Raw genomic sequence first — 24846 nt, 5'->3', positions numbered from 1 at the left:
TTACTGAGAACTCTGGGTAATCAAAATAAAGTTACCAGCATTCCCCCAGGGCTGCCTTGAGCACACACAAAGAAGGGCATCAGACATATTGGTCTATCAGTCTTGGTTTCTCTTGTGTGAAATGAAAGGGCTACACTAGCTGGAGATCCCTAAGGCTACTTTCTATTCTAAGATTCTTTGAATTTATTTTCAAACTTTTTTTTTTTTTTTTTTTTGTGATTTTTGGCCGGGGCTGGGTTTGAACCCGCCACCTTCAGCATATGGGACCAGCACCCTACTCCTTGAGCCACAGGCACCGCCCCTCAAACTTCTTTTAATTATAAAAAAGGAGGCAGAAAGACCCCCTGGTAAAATATTTCCCTGTTCCAAACCCTAATAAGAAACAGAGCAAGATCCTTAAATGACTTAAGTTTACTCATGAAGAAAGTCAGTGTGAACTTGACTTGCTGCATATATGGACATATGCTCTTCCGTTTTGTAAAAATGATGCTAGTTTTATTAAGATAATAGTTTTTATAAGATCTCACAGGGAAGGAAAGAGCTGGATAAGCTCATGCAAAGCCTCTCTCCCCTTGTAGTCACTGCTGGGTTTTCACAGGAAGGCTGGTGGGAGGAATGGAGAATTTCCTACTCTGTGAATGTTTTATTAAAATACGGGCTCCTCTTAATTTTTTAAAAAAGATTGAATTGCCTTGTTTCCTCCTGATGTCTCCTTCAACCCCAAACACTAGTAAAAGTTAACTCTTCCCAAAGCTCAACTCTGCTGCAAAGTAATTCATTGTCTTTTTTTTTTTTAATTACAGTATTCTCAAATGAGGGATGAAGTATTCAAGTCAAACTTGGTGTGTGCGTTTATTGTTCTCCTGTTTATCACGGCAATACAAAGTTTGCTTCCTTCTTCAAGGTAAATATGAAAGAACTAATTTATCAGGTGAAATGTCTCTGTGAGATTATAGTCCCTTACCTGAGCCAGCCAGCTGACTTTATAAGGGATCAGAATTTAAAACAGCTGGGTCCAAGACCCATCCCAAAATATTTGGCAATATCAATGTTTATTCAGATTGTCTTTCTCTGCATAATAATCTCATTACTCTGCCAAGGCTAGAGTGTTTTCCCATTCTCAATAAAAACAACAACCAAAAGTAAAATAGGCCCCACTCTTTATTTGACATTATACCCCAAAATGCAGAAAGCAGCATAAAAGCCTCAGTCACTCTTGATGTATTTGTTTGTTAATATGATTTGTTCATAGATTCAGCATTATAGCTTCCTAGGTGAACAAAATAGGCACTTAATGATCTTGCAAACACATGTGACCAGTCATTGCTCTAAATATTTTACATACAATAACTCCTGAAATCCCCACAGTCCTATGATTCTATGGTCCTATGCTTCTGCTCATTTTAAGGAGGGCTCAGAGTAATGAAATAAGTTTCCCGAAGTCTCATAGCTGAACGATGTTACAACCCAGATTCAACCCAGAATGTCTAGCTCTAGAGCCTGGATTTTTAACACTCTTTCAGGCACATGCTTGCATTGTCCAAGTTATATGTATAGGTACCATAGCAGGCATTAGAACCTGGTTCTGAATTAGTCCAATTGCCTGCTTTTTCCCACTCCTACACTATAAACTGTTCCTCCCTCTTTTCTCAGCCAAACTGGCTTCTCTCTAAAATTACCACGAGGTTTCTCCTTTCACATGGCTAAAAATAACATCAACAAATACTTTTAAATATTTAATATAGGCAGAGCAGCATGCCAGCCCCTGTGGATGACATAATTTTGCAAGAGGAGGTCTGTACTGTTTAAGATTATTTAGTGAGAGACAGAGACATTAACAGCAGCTCCCGGTACCCGAGTACGTATTTAAGTACTAAAGGCTGTGCACAGATGGTCTCAAAAAAGCCTCAAAAGTGACCAAAAAATGAGGCAGAATTCTTATTCCCATTTCGTAGATGGGGATTTATCCCAGATCTTCTACAGACCTGAAACATCAGACCTGAAATTTGGACCCAGAAACAGGGTTTGTGCTTTTAACCACACTTTAAACCACACTTTGCACCCAAAACAGAGATTCGTTCTTCCCCACGGTTCAAGAGAAAAAATTGCAGAAAAGGTATAATTTTGAGTTGAGTAGAACAAGGGAGAATAAGTAGGAGAGAATTCCTATTTAGAAAAAAGGATTGACAAAGGCACAGAAGTATGAAAGACCTTGTGTTTGTAGCACAGTGAGTCAACAGGAAAACACAAATAGGATTTGTGCAAGAATGTGGTTGGTGGGCACTAAGACTGAACCAGGGGTGAGTTAGCAGATTCAGCCTGCATAAGTATGTTAAAGACTTTAGAATTAATCCTGGGGACAGGAAGCAGCCCTTGAAGATTTTTAGGAAGGTTGTAGCATTATGCTGTGAAAGAAAGATGTTTGAGTTAACTGCCACTCAGGTAATGTCAAGGTTTGACTTTTTCTGGATTGTCAAGGGACATTAGGAGAAGGAGAAAGGGGTTCCAGAAAGATGGTGGCAGAAGTGGCATACTTCTGAATCTCTCAGAATTCCGACAACTAGTTAACAAAACCAAAAACCTAATATACTATAACAAAAACATAAAAATAATCCGAGAAAAAATAAATGAAGTTAAATAAAATGCTTTTTTTTCCTTGTTCTTAGTTAATATAAAGCATAGCTGTTTGCTTAGAGCAAGAACATTAACAATGTACTTGTGGTTATAAATATGGATAAAAGTGAGCTGAGTGATAAGATTGTCATAAGATACATGAGGAGAGAATTCAGAATACTTTGGTTTAAGGTACCTGCATTACACATGAGGTAATATGGCATTATTTGAAGGTTGACTTAGATTAATTAAAAATGTATATTGTAAACTCTTCAGTAAACACTAAAAAAATTAAAGAAATATAATCAATACACTAAGAAAGGAAATAAAATTAAATACACAATTGATATCAGAAAACACACAAAACAGAGATCATGAACAAAAAAGATGAACAGAGAATAATGCAATGGATAAAAAATAATTACAAAGATAATAGATATTAATCCTACTTTAAAAATAAGTAATTTGAGATGTTAAGTATCTAAACATGCCAGTTGAAACACAGAGCTTGTCAGAGTGGATGAAAACAAGACCCCAACTACACATTGTCTATAAGAAGCCCTAGATATTAAAACTCATTTGAGTTAAAAGAAACATAGAAAGACATACCATGCTACCACTAATCAAAAGAAGGCAGAAGTAGCTATATTAATTTCAGACCAAACAGACTAAGAAACAGGAAAATATCAGAGATAAGGATGGAAATCACATAATTATAAAAGGGTCAATACTCCAAGAAGAACTAACAATAAGATGCACCTAACAAGAGAGTATCAAAATATATAAGGCAAAACCTGACAGAACTGAAAAGAGAAATAAATAAATTCACTATCGTAGTTGAAGACTTCAATATCTGTCAGTAATTAATAGATCACTCAGGCAGGAAATCATTAAGGACATAAATAACCTGAATTTATCTAATCAATATTTATAGACTACTCCACCCACCAAAAGAATACACATTCTTCTCAAACTCACATGGAACATTCACCAAGGTAGACATTCTGGGCCATCAGCTACACCCTAACAAACTTAAAGAATAAAAATCATGCAAAGTGGGCAGCGCCTGTGGCTCAGTGAGTAGGGCGCCGGCCCCATATGCCGAGGGCGGAGGGTTCAAACCCAGCCCTGGCCAAACTGCAACAAAAAAATAGCCGGGCGTTGTGGCGGGCGCCTGTAGTCCCAGCTGCTCGGGAGGCTGAGGCAAGAGAATCGCTTAAGCCCATGAGTTGGAGGTTGCTGTGAGCTGTGACGCCACAGCACTCTACCTGAGGGCCATAAAGTGAGACTCTGTCTCTACAAAAAAATAAAATAAAATAAAAAAAAAAAACATCATGCAAAGTATGTTTCAGATTACAGTAGAATTAAACTAGAACTCAATGACAGAAATATAGTTGGGAAATCTTTTTTAAAAACTTGGTGAATAAATAACACAGCTCTAAACAACATATGAGTGAAAGAAGAAATTTCAAAATACATTTTAAAATATCTTGAACTAAATAAAAATACAACTTACCAAATTTTGGGGATGCTGTGGAAACAGAACTTAGAGGGAAATTTACATTAAATGCATATGTTAGAAAAGAAAAAAATCTAAAATTGATAATTCAAGCTTTTACCTTGATGAACAACAGAAAGAAAAGCAATTTAAACTACAGAAAGAAAAGCAATTCAAACCTGGACAAAAAGGAAAAAATAAATTATACCAATTAGGGTAAAAATCAATGAAACTAAAAACCGGGAAACAGCAGAGGAAATCAACAAACATAAAATCTGGTTTTCTGACAAGATCAATGAAGATGATAAACCTCTAACTAAGCTAATCAAGAAAAAAGTGAGAAAACACAAATTACCAGTGTTACAAATGAAAAAGAAGTTCTCATTGTGATTCCATGAACATTAAAATAATAAGAAAATAATACTACAAACAACTCTATGTCCAGAAATTTAATAATTGGGATGAAATAGGCCAATTTTTTGAAAGACACAAACTATCCAAATTCACAGAAGAAGGAAAAGAAAACCTGAATAGCCTTATATCTATTAAATAAATTGAATCATTAATTTAAAACTTACAAAAAATAAAACACCTGACCCTGATAGTTTCATTGGTGAATCTACCAACGTTTAAAGAAAAAAATAATGCCACTTCTCTACAACCTAAAAGAAAGGGAACAGTTTCTGACTCATTTTATCAAGCAATCAGTATCCTGATTCTGATACCAAAATCCAGGAAGGGCATCAAAATAAAGAAAAACTACAGACTAATATCTCTCAAAAACATAAACACAAAAATTCTCATCAAAATATTAACAAATCACATAATACACATAAACACATAAATAGATTGATACAACATGACCAAACAGAATTTCTTCCAGTTATGCTAAGCTTATTCAACATTTTGAAACCCAGCAATAGTAACTCACCATATTAGGCTAAAGAAGAAAAATCATATCAATTGACAAAGAAAAAGGATTTGATAAAATCCAATGCCCATTTATAATTTGAAAAAAAAGACTAGGAATGCAAAGGAACTTCTGCAACTTAGTAAAGAACATGTGCAAAAAAACCTATAGCTAACATCATACTTAATGGCATAAGATGAAGCTTTCCCTCTAAATCACAAACAAGAAAGGATCCACTTTCTCACCGCTCCTTTTTAATATCATATGAGAAGTCCTAGCTAGTGAAATAAGACAACAAAAAGAAATAAAAAACATACAGATTACAATGGAATAACTGAAACTATTTAAAAACAAATAACATGAGTTTCTATTAGAAAAATCCCAAAAGAGCCACCAAAAAACTTCTAAAACTAATAACCAAGGTCATAGAATACAAGATCAATATACAAAAGTCAATTGTTTTCCTTTACATTAGGAATTTACAATTGAAATTTGAAAGTTTAAAAAAATAATATTTACAACAGCACCAAAAATAAAATACTTAGGTATAGATCTAACAAAATATGTATGAAATATGTATGTAGTTGTCTAAAAAGTACTAATGAAATAAATCAAAATGTATAAAAATGGAGAGATACTCTGTGTTCATAGATTAGAAAACTTAATATTGTTAAGATGTCAGCTCTTCGCAACTGGATGTACAGATTGCAGTGTCAATCAAAACCCCAGTAAACCGTTTTGTAGTTATCAACAAACCAATGCTAAAGCTTATACAAAAAGACAAAAATATATAGCATAATCAACACAATACCATAAAAGAATACAGTAAAGCTAGAGGATTCACATGACTTGATTTTAATCAAGACTTACTATAAAGCTACAGTAATCAAGAACAGTGTACACTGAAGAAAGAACAGACCAATAGCGCAATGGGACAGGAAAAAGAGCCTAAAATAGACCCATATAAATATAATAAACTGATATGTGGCAAAGATGCAAAAATAATTCAATCAAGAAAGGGTATTCTTTTTAATAAATGGTGCTAGAAAACTTGGACATGTTAATGTCCAAACTTTTCTATGCAAAAACATGAACTTGAACATAGACCTTAAGCTTTTTATAAGAATTAACCCTAAATGGTTTATATAACTAACTGCAAAACTATAAAATTTCTAGAAGAAAACATAGGAGAAGTGTATGATCTTGGGTTTGATAAGGGGTTTTTAGATATAACACCAAATTTATGATTCATGAAATTAAAAAACTATAAATTGGACTTCATTGAAATTTAAAATGTCTTATCTGTGAAAGTCACTATTGCAGAATAAAAACACAAGCTACACCAGAAGAAAATATTGGTAAAAACTAAAAAGATACTGATAAAAGATTTATATCCAAAATATACAAAGAACTCTTAAACAATTAGAAAACAACCAAATTTTATAAATGGATAAAAGATCTAAATACACAACTTAACAAAGAAGATATACAGATCTCAAATATACATATAAAAAGATACTCAACATAGTTTGCCATTAGGGAAATACAAAGTAAAACAACAATAAGATACCACTACCTAGCTATTACAATGATTAAAACCAAAATAAATAAATAATTTTCAATACCATTTTCTGGAGGTGATAATAACAATAAAAATTACTATGGTATATGTAGACAATGAAATAATATTCAGATATAGAAAGGAATGAGCTATCAGTCAAACAAAGACATGAATCAATCTTAAATGCATATTCCTAAGTAAAAGAAGCCTGTCTGAAAATGTGATATACACATATAATTTCATGTATATAATGTTCTGGAAAAGACAAAACCATAAGGGTGGTAAACAGATCAGCAATTGCCAAGGATTTGGAGAATGAGGAGGAAGAGCATTGGATAAAGCCCAGCATATTTTTTAGGGTGGTGAAACTACTCACTATGACATTGTAATGCTATATACATGATGCTATGCTTTTGTTAAAATCCATAAAACTTCACAGCACAGAGAATGAACTTTAATATGTATAAACTTTTAAAAAAAGTTATTTAGGAGTTTAGGGGCTCACACCATGGCCAAAGAATCTAACTGTATTAAAAATGTACTAAGCAACATACCTGCAGGGAGTGAAGGTGACAAAGGGCTACCCTAAGTAGGGTTGAAAATGAGCAGAGTCGGTAGACCAGGGGCAAGAGGAACTATGCATAAACACTGTACCCTGGTTGCTAAAGTTATTTCCCCATGGAACTATGAGTTAACCAACTGAAACTTCTTTGTGTTTATACTAGACAATTACATAAGCGGAAGGCAATGGTGGGAGTCAGTTTTATCACTGTTGGAATGTGGGGTTTTAAGTAAACAAAGGGAGAAGGCTAAAATGACCCCTATGGCAATGGATTAGAGTTGGAGACATCAGCATGAACTTAAGTTTAGCTTAATACAGATACAGATGGTGACATATAAAAAATGTATAGATATGTTTATATGCACCAGTTAGAATATAATTATATTTCCTATCTCTGTCAATGTAGAGTTCCTAAAAGCAATGATACCTTAGGGGCAATGAGCACATCTACCACACAGATCTTGGTTTCTCATGCCAATATCCAATAAAAGGGACCAGGACTCCTTGGAGAACTAGATGATTCAAAGATTGATGCAGGAAATATACAATATGATCCTAGTGAATCTTGTAAGGCCAAACAATAAGGATGTACTAAAGCACATGTACACATGTGTATGCGTGCGCACGCGCACACACACAAAATAATGAGGGTGTGCCAAAGGGACCTAGGAGCCAACTAAAGAGCTCCCATGTGCCAAAGTTGAAATAAATTGAACAACAAAATATATAGTATTGAATTATAATTCAAAATATAAAATAGCCACAAATTCATACTAATATAAATAAATGAGTGATATAATCTCCCATGCAGAAATAGTTTAAATATTTTATGTAGATAATCTATCCTCAATTAGGTGAAACAACACCCCACACCTTGAGTGTGGGCTCTACTAACACTGACTTTTTCCATAAAATGGTATGGACGAGGGGCAAAATATGGAGAAACCTGAAAAAAAGCACTTGAGTCAGGTGATAAAGATTGGTATCAGTAGTGGTAATTCATGTTGACAGGATTGGATAAGGACAGCCCATAACCTCTGTGGTCCTCCTCAAATCCACAACCTGATCATGAGGGAACCACCAGACATATCTCAATTGTTCAACAGCCTGCAAAACACCTGACCAGTATTCCTCAAAACTGTCCAGATCATTTAAAATAAGGGAAATCTGAAACACTGTCATGGCAAAAGCAGCCTAAGGAAACGTAATAACTAAAGAGAAGATGAGGTTGTGCATTAGAGAGATGAATGTGGGAGTACCTGGAAAGAATGCCCCAATCCCTGTCTACAAGCATGCATAGGGGCCAGATCCTGGTCTTAAGTAACATTTCTCCATCTTTATTTGTAAAATATTTTGGAGGTATGGCTGATTTTAGAGCTGGAGCAGGAAATATATACAAGATGAGGCTGGAACATCTTGTCCTACAAGAAAACTAGGAAGTTCCATCTAGCACTATTACAGTCCTGTCAAAAGGACTCAGAAACCACATTGAAAAAACTCCCATCATCCAAAGGTGGAGTAATATGAGCTTCAGTAAATAAAATACTTATTAAAACATGTAATCAAAATCCAGAGAATACATTGAACTTTGTAGTTTATAATGATATTTTTAAGTTGGTAATCCTTGGTGAATAATAAGGAACTGGTTGACTATGTTGTTGGTAAAAAACATTTAAAAGTGAGAGAAACATGTAATTTTTTCTGTTCCCCTGTATGAACTGTTCCATGAGATCACCAAATGGTAAATGAGGAGAAATATCATAAAAGTATTCCAGCTAACAAATTCTAAAGAAATGGTAGGATTAAAATATCTCTATATTCCAACCCCTAATGAATTAATGGATTTAGAAATTGAGCATCAAAGGATGCTATCAGAAAAAAAAAAGAGAAAGAGAGAGAAAACTATACCTCCTAATGAGAGAATACAATACCACCTACAGTCTGACCAAAGGGATTAAACCTAAGTTTTTACACTGAGCTTCCAAGGTGCAAGAATAGTAAAGGACAGAGGACACTGAATTACTACACACAGTAAAATCCAGATGGTGGGAAATACTGCAGGTCAAAGGCATATTCTTCAATAAATAGATTTTAAGAAAAATAAAGGATAAAGAGAGAAGTTATAGATTTTAACACTTAAAAGAGAAATCAAATTTAATAAAAAATTTGTGAGACTAATCTCTAGTGACTATGAGTGGATGATATAACTATAAAGAAATGAAAAGGGATTAAAATTGGGTTTGGGCTCATGGCTGGGCTTCCAGTCTGCCCTAGGAAGATTTGCTTCAGGAATTGAATGGTATTCACAAAAGTAGACACTTCAAAACAACGAATTAAGCCCTACTTTTGTGTGGCTTTCTTTTTTATTTATCCGTCACTTTATAATTTGTGGAGGCCTTCGTGGAGGAGGCCTATGTACTTCTGTCAAACATGAGCTAGGAATCTTTCCACCCATTGCCACTGAATGTTTATTGTGCACCAGCCCTGCTCTAACTCTGAGAATACATATCAATTTCCATATGCATGCAGATGTTCCTCTCCCAAAATGGTAAACTGAGGAAAGACTAGTAAATACCTTTTATAGTTATAGAACAATGAACCTAAAATCTGCCTGCATGGTGATGAGAGAGACAGAGGGGGGAGGAAGGCGAGAGGGAAGAACGCAATGGACAAGAAAGAGGGGAGTGACCAAGACAGGGAGGATAGGAAGGAAAGAAGCACTGGGTCTTACTTTCTCTGTGTATCTTACTAGCTGTGAATATGTATTTAGCTTCTCTGAAGCCTCTGTTTCCTCATCTGCACAACGGGACTAATGATGCCCGCTTGTCGGAATTGCAGTGAGAATTAAATTAACCTTTCCCATTTTTGACAAATTATGGTTGCCTTCCCCATTCAGAGCCACAGAATTTTCATCTGTTAAAAGGGCTAAGAATAACTCCTTCCCAGGGTGATTACAAGCATCAAATGCACTGTTGCCCTCAGAGGCCCTTTGAAGATTCTAAAGTGTCATTTTTCAATAAGATCTGAGTTTCTGTTTCCTGTTGTATCACAAAACGTTGTAGGCTGTTTACTCATCCCCACTGATCTCTGCCTTCCCTGAAAATGTCAAATCATGATATCAACCCAAGCCCTATTTTAAAGACAGACTGCAGAGAACAATTAGAACTTAATGCCTAGAAATGATTTGGATAGAGCTGTTGACAAATTCCTTGTCATTCTTTTTGAGACTCGATTTCAGAAATGAAAGATTTCCTTGCCACTTACGTGAACCAACAATGCAAAAGGAAATTCAGAACCCTTGGATGCCTGAGTAGCTCTATAATTAGATAAAATTTACAATCCAATGTTATAATTTTTATGTGTGGAGAAATAAAAGAATGCTGGGGAGCTACTGCAGAGATTTCCAGAGGAATTTTATATGCAGCACCAGTACCTTGCTTGAAAATACTGTCTTACAATTATTCTGTTTTCCATAGATTTTTGAAATGCCTTTAGTTTGCTGAATTTCACCATGAACAGAGAAAGATAACTAATAGTTCTATAATTCTCATTTTACTGTTTTATTACTTATTTAACCTCAGAGCTTCCTTTTTTTTTTTTTTTTTTTTTTTTTGTAGGGACAGAGTCTCACTTTATCGCCCTCAGTAGAGTGCTGTGGCGTCACACAGCTCACAGCAACCTCCAACTCCTGGGCTCAGGCAATTCCCTTGCCTCAGCCTCCTGAGTAGCTGGGACCACAGGCGTCCACCACAACGCCCAGCTATTTTTTTGTTGCAATTTGGTCAGGGCCAGGTTTGAACCGGCCACCCTCAGTATATGGGGCTGGCGCCCTACCCACTGAGACACAGGCGCCACCCATCTCAGAGGTCCCTTTAAAATGCAGCTGTATGGGTGGCGCCTGTGGCTAAAGGAGTAGGGTGCCAGTCCCATATGCCGGAGGTGGCGGGTTCAAACCCAGCCCCGGCCAAAAAAAATAAAAAAAACCACAAAAAAAAAAAAAAAATTAAAAAAAAAAAAAAAAAAAAAAAAATGCAGCTGTAAGCCAAGCCTGGTGGTGCCTGCCAGTAGTCTCAGTTACACAGGAGGCTGAGATGGGAGGCTCGTTTGAGCCCAGTTCAAGGCTGCAGTGCACTGTGATTGCACCTGTGATAACCACTGCACTCCAACTTGGGCAAGATAGTGAGACCTGGTCTCTAAAATAATAATAATAATAATAATTTCTAAAAATGTAGGCTTAAAAATCCTGGTTTTACAGATTGAAAAATGATACTCAGAAGTGTTAGTTACCTTGCCCAAGGCTATGCTACTGGTCATGAGTCGAAAACTACAGGTGCAAACATGAAAAGCTTTGCTCTTGCCACAGATCATGGTGCCTGTCTTTCACGTCCTGTTCCCTTTATCAGAAAACCCAAAAAGAAGTCATTTGAAACTGTGTCAGGGTCAGGAGGGTTCTATGTGCAAATCCTCTCTCACTGCCCTCCAGCACGTCCTGATGGCTCCTGGCCCCTAAAGAGTATACACAAAAGCCCAATAGTTAAACGGGCAGCAGAAAATATGTTTTTTAAATTTCCAAACAAATGAAACTATGATAAAATCTGGAGTACAGAATGTGGCCAAAATCAAGAGACCACATGGCCTCCATTTAGTATCTCTTAAATCTCTGCCTGCCCCTGGACCCGACTTTTAAACTTCAGTATGAGATCATACCACTCTGATGCTAGGGAAGACCAAAATAAGGCACACCTACCAGTGCCAAAATTGAGTGAGTCTGAGCTAAGAAGGTGTCCATCTGTGCCCAGAGCCAGAGCTAAGCAGACCTAGGCTTCCTTACTTTAAAAGATGAGATGGCCAAGCCTCTTCTCTTAGAGCAGATGAAGGCTCTGGTTTCTCCATCAACCCAGTGGCTCTAAGAGGAGAAGACACGTGTCTGGACAGTGCATAAGCACTGACCTTTACCAGTGTCCTCCAAGGACAGTGAGAGCCACTGAACATCCCAGGTAGGTGTCGATTAGCCCTGGCTCCTTCCGCGCCTCTACCTACACGACAGGCAGGTAGAGAGAGTCTGGGAGGGTGGGTTGGAGGCCCCTTCCCTAGGAAGGCTGGTAAAGAGATGGACAGAGTCTTCTTTCCCTATGAAAAAACATAAGCCAATGGCTATTTATTGAGCACCATCTGTGTACTCAGCCTTACACCAGATGTCACAGAAAAATTGAAAGCAAAGCTGAGCATTGTAGGATGAACAGGACATGCCAGAGGCTGCATATAGTTCTGTATTGCCTGGATCATGGAGTGCAGAGGATGGAGAGAGAGAGAAGAGAGAGAAGGCAGGAGAGAGGGCCAGGAGCAGTCGTTCAAGGCCTGCATGCCATGCTGAGATCCATAGACTTCACCTGCACAGTAGTAGTAGCCACATGAGAGTTGGCGGATCTTGCTGAGTAGCTACCAAAGTTGCCCTTCCCTGTTACCTTATCCTTTGTTTGTTTTGTTTTTGATTTTAGGCATTTTTTATTTTGAAATACTAAGGGAGTACAAATGTTTTTGTTGCACTTATTATATTTTATTATACTTAAGTGGGGGCTTTTAGTGTGCCTGTCACCTGAGTAGTGCTCATTATACCTGATAGGTAAGTTTTTACCCCTCCCCACTTTGCTCTCCCTCCTCCCTTCCTGGTTTCCAATATCCTTTATATCTCTTTGTGTTCATGTGTCCCCATCAATTAGCTCCTGAGCATCGAAGAGAACACGTGGTGTTTGTCTTTCCATTCCTGAGATAATTCACTTAGGATAATGGTCTCCAGTTCCATCAAAGTTTCAGAAAAGACATAATTTAATTCCTTTTTATAGCTGAGTAGTACTCCATGGTATACATATACCCCACTTTCTTAATCCACTCATGAATTGATGGGCACTTTACAAGTGTGATAAACATTCAAGTGCAGATGTCTTTTTTTTTTTTTTTTAATAAAATGACTTCTTTTCCTTTGGGTAGATACCCAATCCTGGGATTTGCGGGATCAAATTGTAGGTCTACATTCCTGTCTTGGAGGCATCTCCACGTTGTTCACCATAAAGACTGTGCTCATTTGCAGTCCCACCAACAGTGCATAAGTATCCCTTTCTCCTTGCAACCACACCAGCATCCATCATTTTTGCACATTTTAATAATGACCATTCTGATGGGGGTAAGATGGTTGGTATCTCATTGCCTCACACTTTGAAACAAACATTCTCAACCGTGGTGACTGTCTCAGGTTATCAAGTAACACCAGCCTCAGAATCATCCCCTTCTCCCGTGGGACTGCCTGAGAAAGCCATCCACTTGTGCTTGCTTTCATTAAACGCCGCTGATGCCCAGGGACAATGGCGTGCTGTCACCGACTGTTTTTCCAGGCTCTTTGAAGGGAAGTTTCCCATCTGTCTAGAGCCCTGTGGGAACTCACTGATGCACAAACCTTCTGTTCTTATCTAGAACTCCCACAGAGAGATCTTGTCAAGGTGATCTGTAAAATCAAAATTGTGCAAATAAAAAAACAGAACAAAAACCTCCTGTGGAAGGAGTCGCTAGTCACTTTTCAGCCTTCATGTTTCTTGGCCATGCAGAGGGAGGAGACATTCTTGGTTACTCCCTCCTTGTAAATTTCTTCCCTGCCACCCCAGCTGCCCTGAGCTCCAGCTTTCCAGTTTATCTGACCACATGTCCTAAATTCCCTCTGCTGCCTTCTCTTCCTCCAGCCCATTAGCTTCTCCCACAGCTTCGACTTGGCTCCTCTTGCTTCTTGCTGTGCTCACTCTCCTTGGGCAGGTGCCTCCATTTCCAGGTCTTCAGTTGCTACATATTCCACCCAGCCCCAGTTTCACAACCATCCCTCTAGGTATTTAGATGCCCAGATATTTCCAACTGGATAATCCATAAGCACCAAACATTCAGCTTGCCCAAAATCAGCTTCCTCACCTTATCTCCTGTATGGACTTGCCTCTCTTCCTACCTGTGCTTACCTGGTTAAGATAGTAAAAACATTAGTGTCATCCTTAATGACTTTGGCCTCTTGAATGCCACCTGCACACACATGCACACACACACATAAAACACGTATTAAGATTACTACACATCTTTCCCTGCACCTCCCAATTATCAAGGCCATTGTCTTATGCTCTTCCCTTGTAACTCATGCCTAATTAAATATTCTTCCAAACACTTTTCTCCTTCACTCCATCCTCCACCTCTCATCACAGTTGTCACTGCAGATCTGATCACACTCCTTACCTAATTAAAATCTTGAACATGTGCACATTGCCTACAGGGCAAAGCTTCCTAGCACAGCATGGATTGAGCCCTTTCCCCTGCAGTCCCACAGTCTCACCGCCTGAGCTACAGAAAAACTCTGAAAACCAGTGGCTCTCATTCTTCTGAAGCTTTTCTCATGATCCCCACTATTTCCTACCTAAACACTTTCTCTTCAACCTCCAATTCCCAACCCAAATGTCACCTCTTTTGTGAACCCTCCCTTGATTTCCTTTTCTATTTCCCAAAAGATGGCTGTTCATAAATCTTTGTAGATCACAGCACATTGTACAATCATTTATATGACCATATTCCCTTTGGATTGTGACCTTTTAGACGATGGAGAAGATGTGTCTTTGGCCCTGGTAACCCTATGTCTTGCCACTGTGCCTGGAAAGAAAATTTGTTGAATGAATAAATGTTATGATGAAACCACAGAATCAAAAAGATTACTGCAGATGTGGAAGATGCTTTACTTACCAAAGTGATTCGAATCATAGCGAGGACTTTAAATTCTAGCTTTAACACTTACCAATGAATGACCCCAGGGAAGTTGCTTCCCTCTGAGCCTTAAATCTTAATCTGAAAAAAGAGAGAGACCAAAACACCTCTTAGGTTTGTGCTAAGGAATGAAAATGAGATCTTACACATGAAGTGTTCAGTATAGCAGCTAGAACATAGTCAGGGCTCAATACATTATTCATACTGGTGTTATTAATAATAAATAAGAAAGTTCAGGCAGGAACTTGCAGTAAGAGGTAGTGCTGGGAGAGGAAATTTGGATCCAACTTCATTCACTAAATACATATTTATTGAGTACCAGTCAGTGAAAGATATTAAAACCAGGAATGAATATCAATTTATAGAAGAAGGAATGGATACAAAATATCACTTCTATCCAGGTACCACTTTAATAGCTGCAACAATTTGCTGACCGAATAAATAAAAGGGGAAAAATTACAGATGACAGCATCAGTCATGAATGGCTAAACATAGAATAGAGAACAAAGGATGAATTCTCAAGGAGAAGCAACATGCCTAGTGATGAATTGGTTGATAAGGAAAGGAAGCAGTCAAAGATCCTTCCAGTGATAGAGTTTTTGATCACAGAGTTACTGAAAACATCTATCTACTAGACACAGGTTACTGACAGAGCTTGGTGAGAGCTTCAAGCTCAAGATGTAAGACTTGGGATGATGTTGAAGTTTTGTATGAGTTTTCTTTGCCCATTTCTCAAATTACATATAGTACCTTCCATGCAAATCATAGTAACCACTAAAAAAAAAAAAAAAGGAGCAGCTTGGAACCAATGCCAAGTTCAGTTTTTGGCATCAAGGTAGATGAAGAGGGAAAATTTCATAAAACCCACCTTGAACAGAAAAAGCGATGTGGGTTCATCGCACAGCCAGAGTACTAAGATAACATTCCACTGGTGTGTTGCCTTGGCAGCAGTTGCCTAGTAAAAAAAGTGAATGATAAAAGGAGAGAGAAAAATGATCAGGGGCAAGAAATCCAACCAAATATTTGATGTTCTTTGCAAAGTTCTTTAATAGAGAGAGTATTCTACAGATGGGTATAATTTTTAATATGTAATATCTCTCCTTCTAAAGCCCTTTTCTTGAACAAACAGAACTTTAGAAGAATTATTATGTGCAGGTGGAAGGGATGGGATGGAAAACAATGAACATGATCACATGTGCTGCTCAGCAAGGGGGGATCAGGTAATTAACACCATGTGACCCACCATTCTGTGTTTCCCTGCAGAGTGATGCCAATGACCATCCAGTTCTCCATTCTGATCATGCTGCACTCGGCTCTAGTCCTCATCACCACAGCAGAGGATTATAAGTGTTTGCCCCTCATCCTCCGGAAAACTTGCTGTTGGATTAATGAGACCTATTTGGCCCGGAACATCATCATCTTTGCATCCATCCTGATTAATTTCCTGGGTGCCGTCCTAAACATCGTAAGCATTCCACATCCACCCACCCTCTGGTGTCTGGTGTGCAGTCAAGCATTAGAGTTTATGGAGCCTACAGCTTCTTGCATTACGCTTCCTTGGTACCCGTTACCTTTATGTGCCTGGTCCAGCCCCAAGCTTAAAGACAAGACAGTAAAAATGTGGCTACTGCCAGAAATGTGCATTTTACTGTTGGAAAATTATCTGCTTCCCAGTGGAGGAGGTTATTTGCTCCAAAGGAGCTTCAAAATAACCTTCATTTTCTGTATTGTCAGTGGCCAGTTAATTATATCAGAAATAACAGTTATTATTTCAGTACTGGTACCTACCTGCTGTGCCATGCACTGAAGGAGGGGTGTTACATGTATTTCATATCTAATGCTCACATAGACCCCCTGGAGGTAAGTCTCATTATCCCCACTTTATGGCTGAGGAAACTGAGGCTCAGAGACATGAAATAACTTGTTAATAAGGTCTGTCTGACTCCATGACCCATGCTCACTCAAATATGCTAAATTGTATCACCGGGAGTGGGAGCAGGGTGGGGGAAATGCAAATAAAATAGCTGCCACTCGTTGAGCACCTACTATGTACTCCAGGTAGGTATTATTGTCCCATTTAATGGATGAGGAAACTGCATTTCAGGAAGGTGGAGTTTCTTGCGTATAACTTTTTAAGAGTTTATATTTGATGTAACACACAGCACTTGTGAATTCCAACTGCCGTGATATTTATCACTGTTTTAATTTGGTGATCCATGTATTAATGGTTTCATTTTCTATCTAGAATGCTACTGCAGTAGCTATAGGTATTTTCTGGGTATATACAAATAGTCTGTGTTGCCCACAACTCAGGCAGCTACCAGATTTTTGAGGTCATTATTCTTATTTCAGATCTCAAACTTGGCATGTTGAGAGAGGCTAGTTGAGGCATCATCTTGTGGCTAAATCCATCACTGTGTTCTCTGAGCCTAAGGGAGGGCCCCCAAGTATTCAGAAACCCAAGTATAGAGTCCCACAATAGTTGGCCTGTGACTTGGAGGGTTAGACTGCCTTAAATTCACTGTCCAAAGTGACCCAGTCATTACCATGCTCAAGTTCTGTGGTGTCCTTGCAGCAAAGGACTCTGCAATAAAGAGAACAGAAAATTGTCATCTAATGCATATTTTGTAGAAATGGAAATACATGGGATCATTGATTACAGGCTGCAGAGTGGTAGCCGGGATCTCAAGTCTTGATGAGGAATTGGATGTTTCTGGGGTGCAGGACTTGGAAATTAGCCCAATGACTGTGACCAGTCATGGCACCATGGTGTGATAGGAAGGCAGAAACCTGTGGAGTCAGATAGACCTGCGTTAAAAATCTCAGATCCACCCATCACCAGCTCGGTGACCCTGGACAAGTTACTTTACTTCTCAGAGTTTCATATTTTTCAGTTGTAAAATGGGGATTAAAAATTGCAGCAGCATCACAAGGAGGCTGTGGGGCTTTGTGTTCAGTGTGTGGCACAGAGGAGGCATTTGGCCACTGGTCGTTATTCTGCTCTGAGTGCCACAACATCTCCAGTAGCAACTTCTGTCATAGGCAATGTCCATCGCCCCTTTCAGGAAAATGTGCAGGTGCCTCCGGTCCTCACAGCTGTGGGTCTGGAAACGGGCTGTGAGCTTCCCCCAGACCTCTTCTCCTGCCATCTTGCTCTCTCTTCTAAGCTCTATGAGCACCTTCCAGTGACCTGAAATGAAGAGACCAAAAGAGCTGTCTTAACCTGGCTTCGTGACTGACTTGCAAAGCTTTTTCTGCACCAGTACTTGTTTTTTAAATAAAAGAGATCAAAGCAGGCCCTTCCAACCTGAAATCAAGCTCCCCTGTAGGACCCCATCCCCAGGCGTCTGCTGAAGCCCAGCCACTGATAGCACACTGATCCTTTCCCAGCACTCACACTGACTTTGTTGTTCCTGTGTTTTTTGTTTTTTGTTTTTTGTTGTTGTTCTTTTTTTTTTTTTAATCCGCAGCTGTGGTGTGATTTTGACAAGTCGATACCCTTGAAGAACCTGACTTTCAATTCCTCAGCTGTGTTTACAGATATCTGCTCCTACCCAGAGGTATTTATTTACGAGCTCCCCTTGGTGAGAGTTGGACATACGTATCTCTACCAGCTCCAAATAAGCAGGACCGGCTGAAGGGCCTTAGAAAGTGCTCCGGAGGCCTGTTGTCCTCCTTCCGCCTCCTGCTCTTTCCTCTCTTCCCTCACCCTCTTCTGCCCCCCCCTCCTTTCATCTGCTGCTGCTGCTGTCCTCTTCCCTGACCTTCAGCTGTTCTTCCTGTCTCTACCCTTCCCTTCCCCCTTTCTCTCTCCCTTCTTTTCCCCCTTTTCCTTCCCTCTTCACCTTTCCCTCTGTCCATTTCCCTCTTCTTCTTGTCTCTTCTTCTCCTACTTATTTCCCCTAACTCATCTGTAAAATCCTGTAGCAAAACAGCAGAATGTGCTTCTGTTTCCATTATCAAGCAGAGGAAGGAAGGAAGGAAGGAAGGAAGGAAGGAAGGAAGGAAGGAAGGAAGGAAGGAAGGAAGGAAGGAAGGAAGGAAGGAAGGAAGGAAGGAAGGAAGGAAGGAAGGAAGGAAGGAAGGAAGGAAGGAAGGAAGGAAGGAAGGAAGGAAGGAAGGAAGGAAGGAAGGAAGGAAGGAAGGAAGGAAGGATCAGTCATGAATTACAAAGGCAGAAAACCACGAAGGAACATAAAGTCGTGTAGGGCGTGCCTGAAGCCCACCAGATCAGGAGACAACTCAGCAGGACTCCTGAGATCATAACGTGTGTCTGACCCACTCTTGGCCACAGAGCCACTGGACTGTCCCTGGGCCTTAAGGTCACCCTGTGTGATCTGGTAGCCATGACCCAGACCTTCAGATAGTGAGGAAGAACTTCTGTGCCCTGTGGGAGAGCAGCTGGGATGTCCCACCAGACCCCAACCAACCCTGGACCCTGAGGACTCAGGTAGACTTCTGCTTTCTAAGAGGCTGCCACACTCAGAGGCCCCTCCAACATGTGGGTGAAGGAGCCTCTATCGTGTCTTGTAGGCCTGAGAATGGCTCTGGGAAACATTCATAAGGGACAAGGAAAGCAAGCCTCCCTCACTCCACCTGCTTGTCTAGAGCATCTATTTAATAGGAATGATGTTATTAAATTGTCCAAAGATACAAGGTAGAAGCTTTTACTGTCTCCATGTTACAGATGATAACACTAGGGCTCAGAAAGCAACTTGCCCAGTACCACTCCTCACCACTCCTGCCTGACCTCCTTTCTGCTTTCCTCTTTTCATCCTTCCTTCGTTCTGTCCTTCCTTCCATGTCTTTTTAATTTAGTTATCAAGGCTTGGTACTGTAATTTGAACCATATCTGCCTTATTCTTGACCCTGGCCCACTTCCTAGAGGAGAAATCTGATTTTTGCTAGGGATGTGCAGAGCAAGATTGGACTAGGTCCTGTTTTAGGGGCTGCATAGGTCAGACTATGTTCCCTGGGACCCCTTCCCACCTAGGAACAAGCAAAGCCCTAGTTTCCTATATTCTGTGGGACAACAGCTCCCTGAGAACTTCTAGGTTTGGAGGATTTGGTGAGTGTTCCAACTTTAGACGACAGTAAGTAGCCAAGAATTAGATAGTCAGAGCTAAGCAAGAGCTGGATTTCACTTCAGCTGTGCCCCCTCACTTGCTAGTAGTGCAACCCTAAATCTGTTCTCTGTCTGAGCCTCAGTTTCCTCATCTGTAAAATGGGAAAATCAATACCTTCTTCACATGACTATTGTGGCATTAAGCACTATGTTCTCAGGGTGCCTGCCTACATGTGTTAGCAAATGTTTACCCCCTAACGTGGTATCTGAGATATTCATGAAATATTAATGAAATATTAATCTGTGCCCACCCATCACTCTGAATCAACACCATATACCCTCAGCCCCACACATGAACCCCCAAACTCAGGACCACAGCCCTCACAGATTTGCCGGTCCAGAGAAAGTGATGGGTAAGCTTTTCAATCACATAGTGCCTCAGTTTCCTTATCAGTAAAATGAGGATAAAAGTAGTACCTTCCTCACTGGGTTATGAGGATTGAATGAATTGATCTGTATAAAATGTTTAGAGCCGCACCTGGCACAAAGTATCTGCTTATTGAATGTTAGCCATGATTTATTTCTTGTCTCCAGTGAAATGATTTTGAGTGTGTACTTACTACCAATGCGTGTCATAGATCAGTGGTTCTCAACCTTCCTAATGCCGTGACCCTTTAATAAGTTCCTCATGTTGTGGTGACCCCCAACCATAAAATTATTATTGTTGCTACTTCATAACTGTAATTTTGCTACTGTTATGAATCGATATGCAGGATGGTCTTAGGTGACCCCTGTGAAAGGATCATTCGACCTCCAAAGGGGTCACAACCCACAGGTTGAGAACTACCTTCCTAGATAAACATACCTGTACATACCTGTGTGTACCTGTATGTACCATGTGCATGAAGTACCAATGTACATTATGAAAAATACTCAAAAAATAGAAATGTTGAAATGTGAGGTAAAATAAATATGAATCAGCATTTTACTATTCCCTCTACATCAAAGAGTCGTCTTGCTCAGGAGTCAACAAACTGGGCTGTCTACGCCTACTACAACCACCTGATTTAACCCACCATTTGCTATTCTCAGACAGTATATATGGCTGTGCTTCCCAGATTAGGGACTTGTCATTTGTCTGCCAAACTAGAGGGAATTAGACATGCAAACCTTCTGAAAAGCTTAATCCAACTCCTTAGCACCCACAAGAGTGTGTCCCCAAGCAAATTACCTCATCTTTGTGAGCTTTAATTTCCTCATCTATATCCCTGACATGTCTACCTCAGCCCGTGAGAAACAATACCCAGTCCAAAAACATGTTATCAAATTAGATGATGTAATAAGAAAATCAGGCTCTTATAATATATGGTAGAAAGTATAATTTAGCACTACATCGGAAGCTTGCCAGCTGCTAGAAAAAAAAGAAGATGCAAGGAATGAGAGTGAGGAAAGTCAATCCCGACCATGGCATGGGGAGTAGTCTAGGGGAGGGGAAGACACAGGTGTGTGAAATGAATATGAGTCACATACTCAAACGCAGAATGTCATTATCTCAAATGCTCTGATGTGGTTCCCAGGCGGCTCAGAAGGAAGGCCCTCACTTTAGAATCATCCCCACTCTGGCACATCAGAATAAATAGATAACTGTATTTGTAAGAGCAGTCTCAGCTTACTATGGTTTTAAAGGATAAAAGCCAACTTTTCCATAAAGCTGTGATTATCTGTGTCTTGGTACCTTGGTACTTTCTCTCCTTTCTTCTTTTTAGGGTCCAGCCTAGCCGGTAAGCTCCCTTTCTCATGATGCAGTCAGGTGGGCCCACCTCCTCCAGGACATTCTCCTTTCTATCCTCTCACAACCTTTATGGCATCATCTTAGTACTCACATTCCATTCTTTCTATAGTTTATTTATTTAGCTACAACATTCTTCCTGTCTCCTCAAATTTTAAACTTATTTTAAGAAGAGAAGATAATATTGTCAGCTCTTCAAGACTACCCAAAGGGTTCACTATGGGACAGCACCCACAGTCTGTGTTTTAAAATGCTTAAAAAGGAAAAGGGATTACTTCCAAGGGAACAACAGGAGCAAGATTTACCTTTCTGCCTGAAACAACTTAACAAACAAAATATATAAAGCAATTATTTTCAAGACACTGGACATCAAGCAATGAAGGAGAGTAATTCCTAAAAGACAGGAAGCAAATGAGAGGGCCTTGTGACTGTTGGGCTTTATTATTGCTTTCACAGTCTGTGGCTCAAAGAGGAGGAGGCCAGATGGGCTTCTTGATTTGTCTGAGAATATAGAGGTGAGAGTCTGGGGATACCAAACAGGTTAGAGTTTGCAGAACACATGACCAGAGAGAAGATAGTACCCTGTTTCCCCGAAAATAAGACAGTGTCTTATTTTAAGGTGTGCTCCCAAAGATGTGCTAGGTCTTACTTTCAGGGGACGTTTTATCTTTCCTGTAAGTAGGTCTTATTTTCGGAGGATGTCTTATTTACGGGAAAACAGGGTAGTATACAGAGAGGAACCCAGAGCTCTGCAGAGGGTCTAATCAGTGCACGCATGTAAAGAAACTAACTAATGCTGAGAAAAGAACCAGTGAAAAGAATCAGTGCCTGGAACTCATGCAGAGCTGAAAATGTGTGTTTGTTCCCAACAGCCATACTGAAAAACATTATAATTCATGGGACACTAGGTACACTATTTAGAAGGGCCTTGCTTCAGTTGTATAAAATAAATATTTCTAGGTTATATACTACTGTCGTTCTTCCTTTAAAAATCTTGAAAGTTAAATCCAAAAAGATTGCACCATCTATCAACAATTTAATATGTGTCCCAGAATAAATTTTAAGAATTTGTATAGAAATATACAAATTCCTATACAAAGGATTTAATGAGGTAAAAACACAATGTCTGGTTTCCAATCAAAGATTACCAGGCTTTAAAGGAGGAGGAAAATATGACTAATAATGAGGAAATAAATCAACCAAAGGAAACCAAGTCAGAATTGAATGTGTGTGTTGGAATTAGCAAACAAAGACAATAGAACAATTATTATAACTATATTGCACATGGAAGGAAATAGCAAAGATTAGACACTGCAGAAGAAAAAAATGAGTGAAACATAGCAATAACAAGTATCGAAAATGAAATACAAAAATTTAAAAAAGAATTACAATTAAAAGCAATATCAGGGACTTCAAGCAACATATGTATACTTGGAGTCCCAAACCTACCCCTCCCCGCTGCCACTAAAAAAGAAAAACAAAGAGAAAGGGAGTCATAAAAACTATTTAAAGAAATAATGACCAAGATTTTTCCAAACTTAATGAAAATCATAGATTCACAGGTTCAAAAACCTTGACAAACCCCAAGAACAAGAAACATTAAACACACACATGCACACTCATAAAGGTACATCAGAGTTAAGTTGTTTGAAACCAGTAATAATGACAAATATTAAGTGTAGGTTGTTAAGGGAGGGACATGTTGCATACTAAAAAACAAAGACAAGAATCATAGCAGATTTTTAAAATATGCAACCATGGAAACCAGCATTTTGAATGAACCAAAGAACAGTAACATTGTACCAAAACAAAACACACACACAAAAGGCTCCTTTCCCATAACTAATACAACCCAGTCAACAGCTCAGAGAGTCCATCGGGTCATCTCTACTCAGCACCCTGGGGTGCCCCCCAGGTTTATGATACCCTCATTCCTCATCTATGTAGCATTCCCAGAATAAAGCTCCGGGAGAAGCAAACCAGCTACTTTCACCTCTACACACTTCATGGTACTGCTCGTACCAAGAGGCAGAATTGCTAAGATTAAGGTTTGGGGTAACTCAACATATTTGTATCATTTATGTGAACCACAGTGACTTTTGGAAATTGTTTGATTCCTTTCCTTCTTGTCCTATGAGTTCATGATGCCAGGGGATTTTGGTGAAGGAGTCCAGTGTGTAGGACTTGTGGGGAAAGTCACTCAACTCTTTCTTCAGTTATCATTGTGTAAAATGATTCTTCTTCCTTCTTTTCTAAGAGGAAAATGTACACATACTCCCAAGGTAACTTATGGTACACTAATTATGACAATGTCCTAACATTAATTGCACCTTCCAACTTGGCACAATTCTTGGTAGATCCTCAGCCAACAGTTAAGGAATAGTGAATGTATGATTTAGTTTGTAAAATGTTCGTTTCATGTGAACACAATCAGATAGATATTGTTCTCCATGGATAACTTATCCTTTCAGGGGATTCTAATTTTTTTTTTTTTTTTGCACAAACTTAGAAGAAATCACTTCACTTGTGATTTCCCAAGCCAGTATGTGATCTGAGAGAAGAAAATTTTGAGTATTCTAGAGCAGAAGATGCCCTCTTCTGTAATATGGGCATAAGAATAATATTGATTACTGGGATTTTTTAAAAAATTAAATAATATGGAGCATATAAAATCATTCATTGAGTGCTTTGCACAGAATACCTGCCCAATAATCCACCAACTTCATCCATGATGCACAGACATTCCCACCCCAGCTGATTCTGCCTCCCTATCTTACCCAGAGTCCATCTAATGGAAGGACCTCACACCTCCACATCTGTAGTGTTTGTCCATCTTCTCCTATCGAAATGTTATTCTATCTACAAAAATGTCTTTGGCCTCTTTTTTTTACTAACTTGGGTATCAATACTGCATATTGCAGTATCCAGTTTTTTTAATGGTCAGAACAGATGTATCATTATTGACTCTCTTATTCCCTTTCCCAAGGCAAAGGAGATGCACTTAGAATGCATGGCTTGTCTGATTCCTTTGTCAGAGATTCCTTTGTCAAAGCATTGGGAACTTTC

The 24846-nt window shown here is 39.1% G+C and overlaps 1 protein-coding gene across 3 annotated transcripts in view; it reads left to right on the top strand.

The window, feature by feature from the left end:
* The window catches only part of ADCY8 (adenylate cyclase 8), a 256006-nt gene that overhangs the window by 172284 nt on the left and 58876 nt on the right, over positions 1-24846 (top strand). For 2 of the 3 annotated variants that reach the window (XM_053559439.1, XM_053559441.1), the window contains 3 exons: positions 804-904; positions 16190-16391; positions 18397-18486. In XM_053559439.1, coding sequence (XP_053415414.1) covers positions 804-904; positions 16190-16391; positions 18397-18486 — 393 coding nt within the window. The remainder of the gene's footprint in view (positions 1-803; positions 905-16189; positions 16392-18396; positions 18487-24846) is intronic. The other variant, XM_053559440.1, reaches the window with a different exon arrangement.

Source organism: Nycticebus coucang, chromosome 13 (genome assembly GCF_027406575.1).
Source record: "Nycticebus coucang isolate mNycCou1 chromosome 13, mNycCou1.pri, whole genome shotgun sequence".
Taxonomy (NCBI): domain Eukaryota; kingdom Metazoa; phylum Chordata; class Mammalia; order Primates; family Lorisidae; genus Nycticebus; species Nycticebus coucang.
The sequence above is the reverse complement of the archived record's forward strand: the minus strand, read 5'-3'. Positions and strand labels throughout refer to the sequence as shown.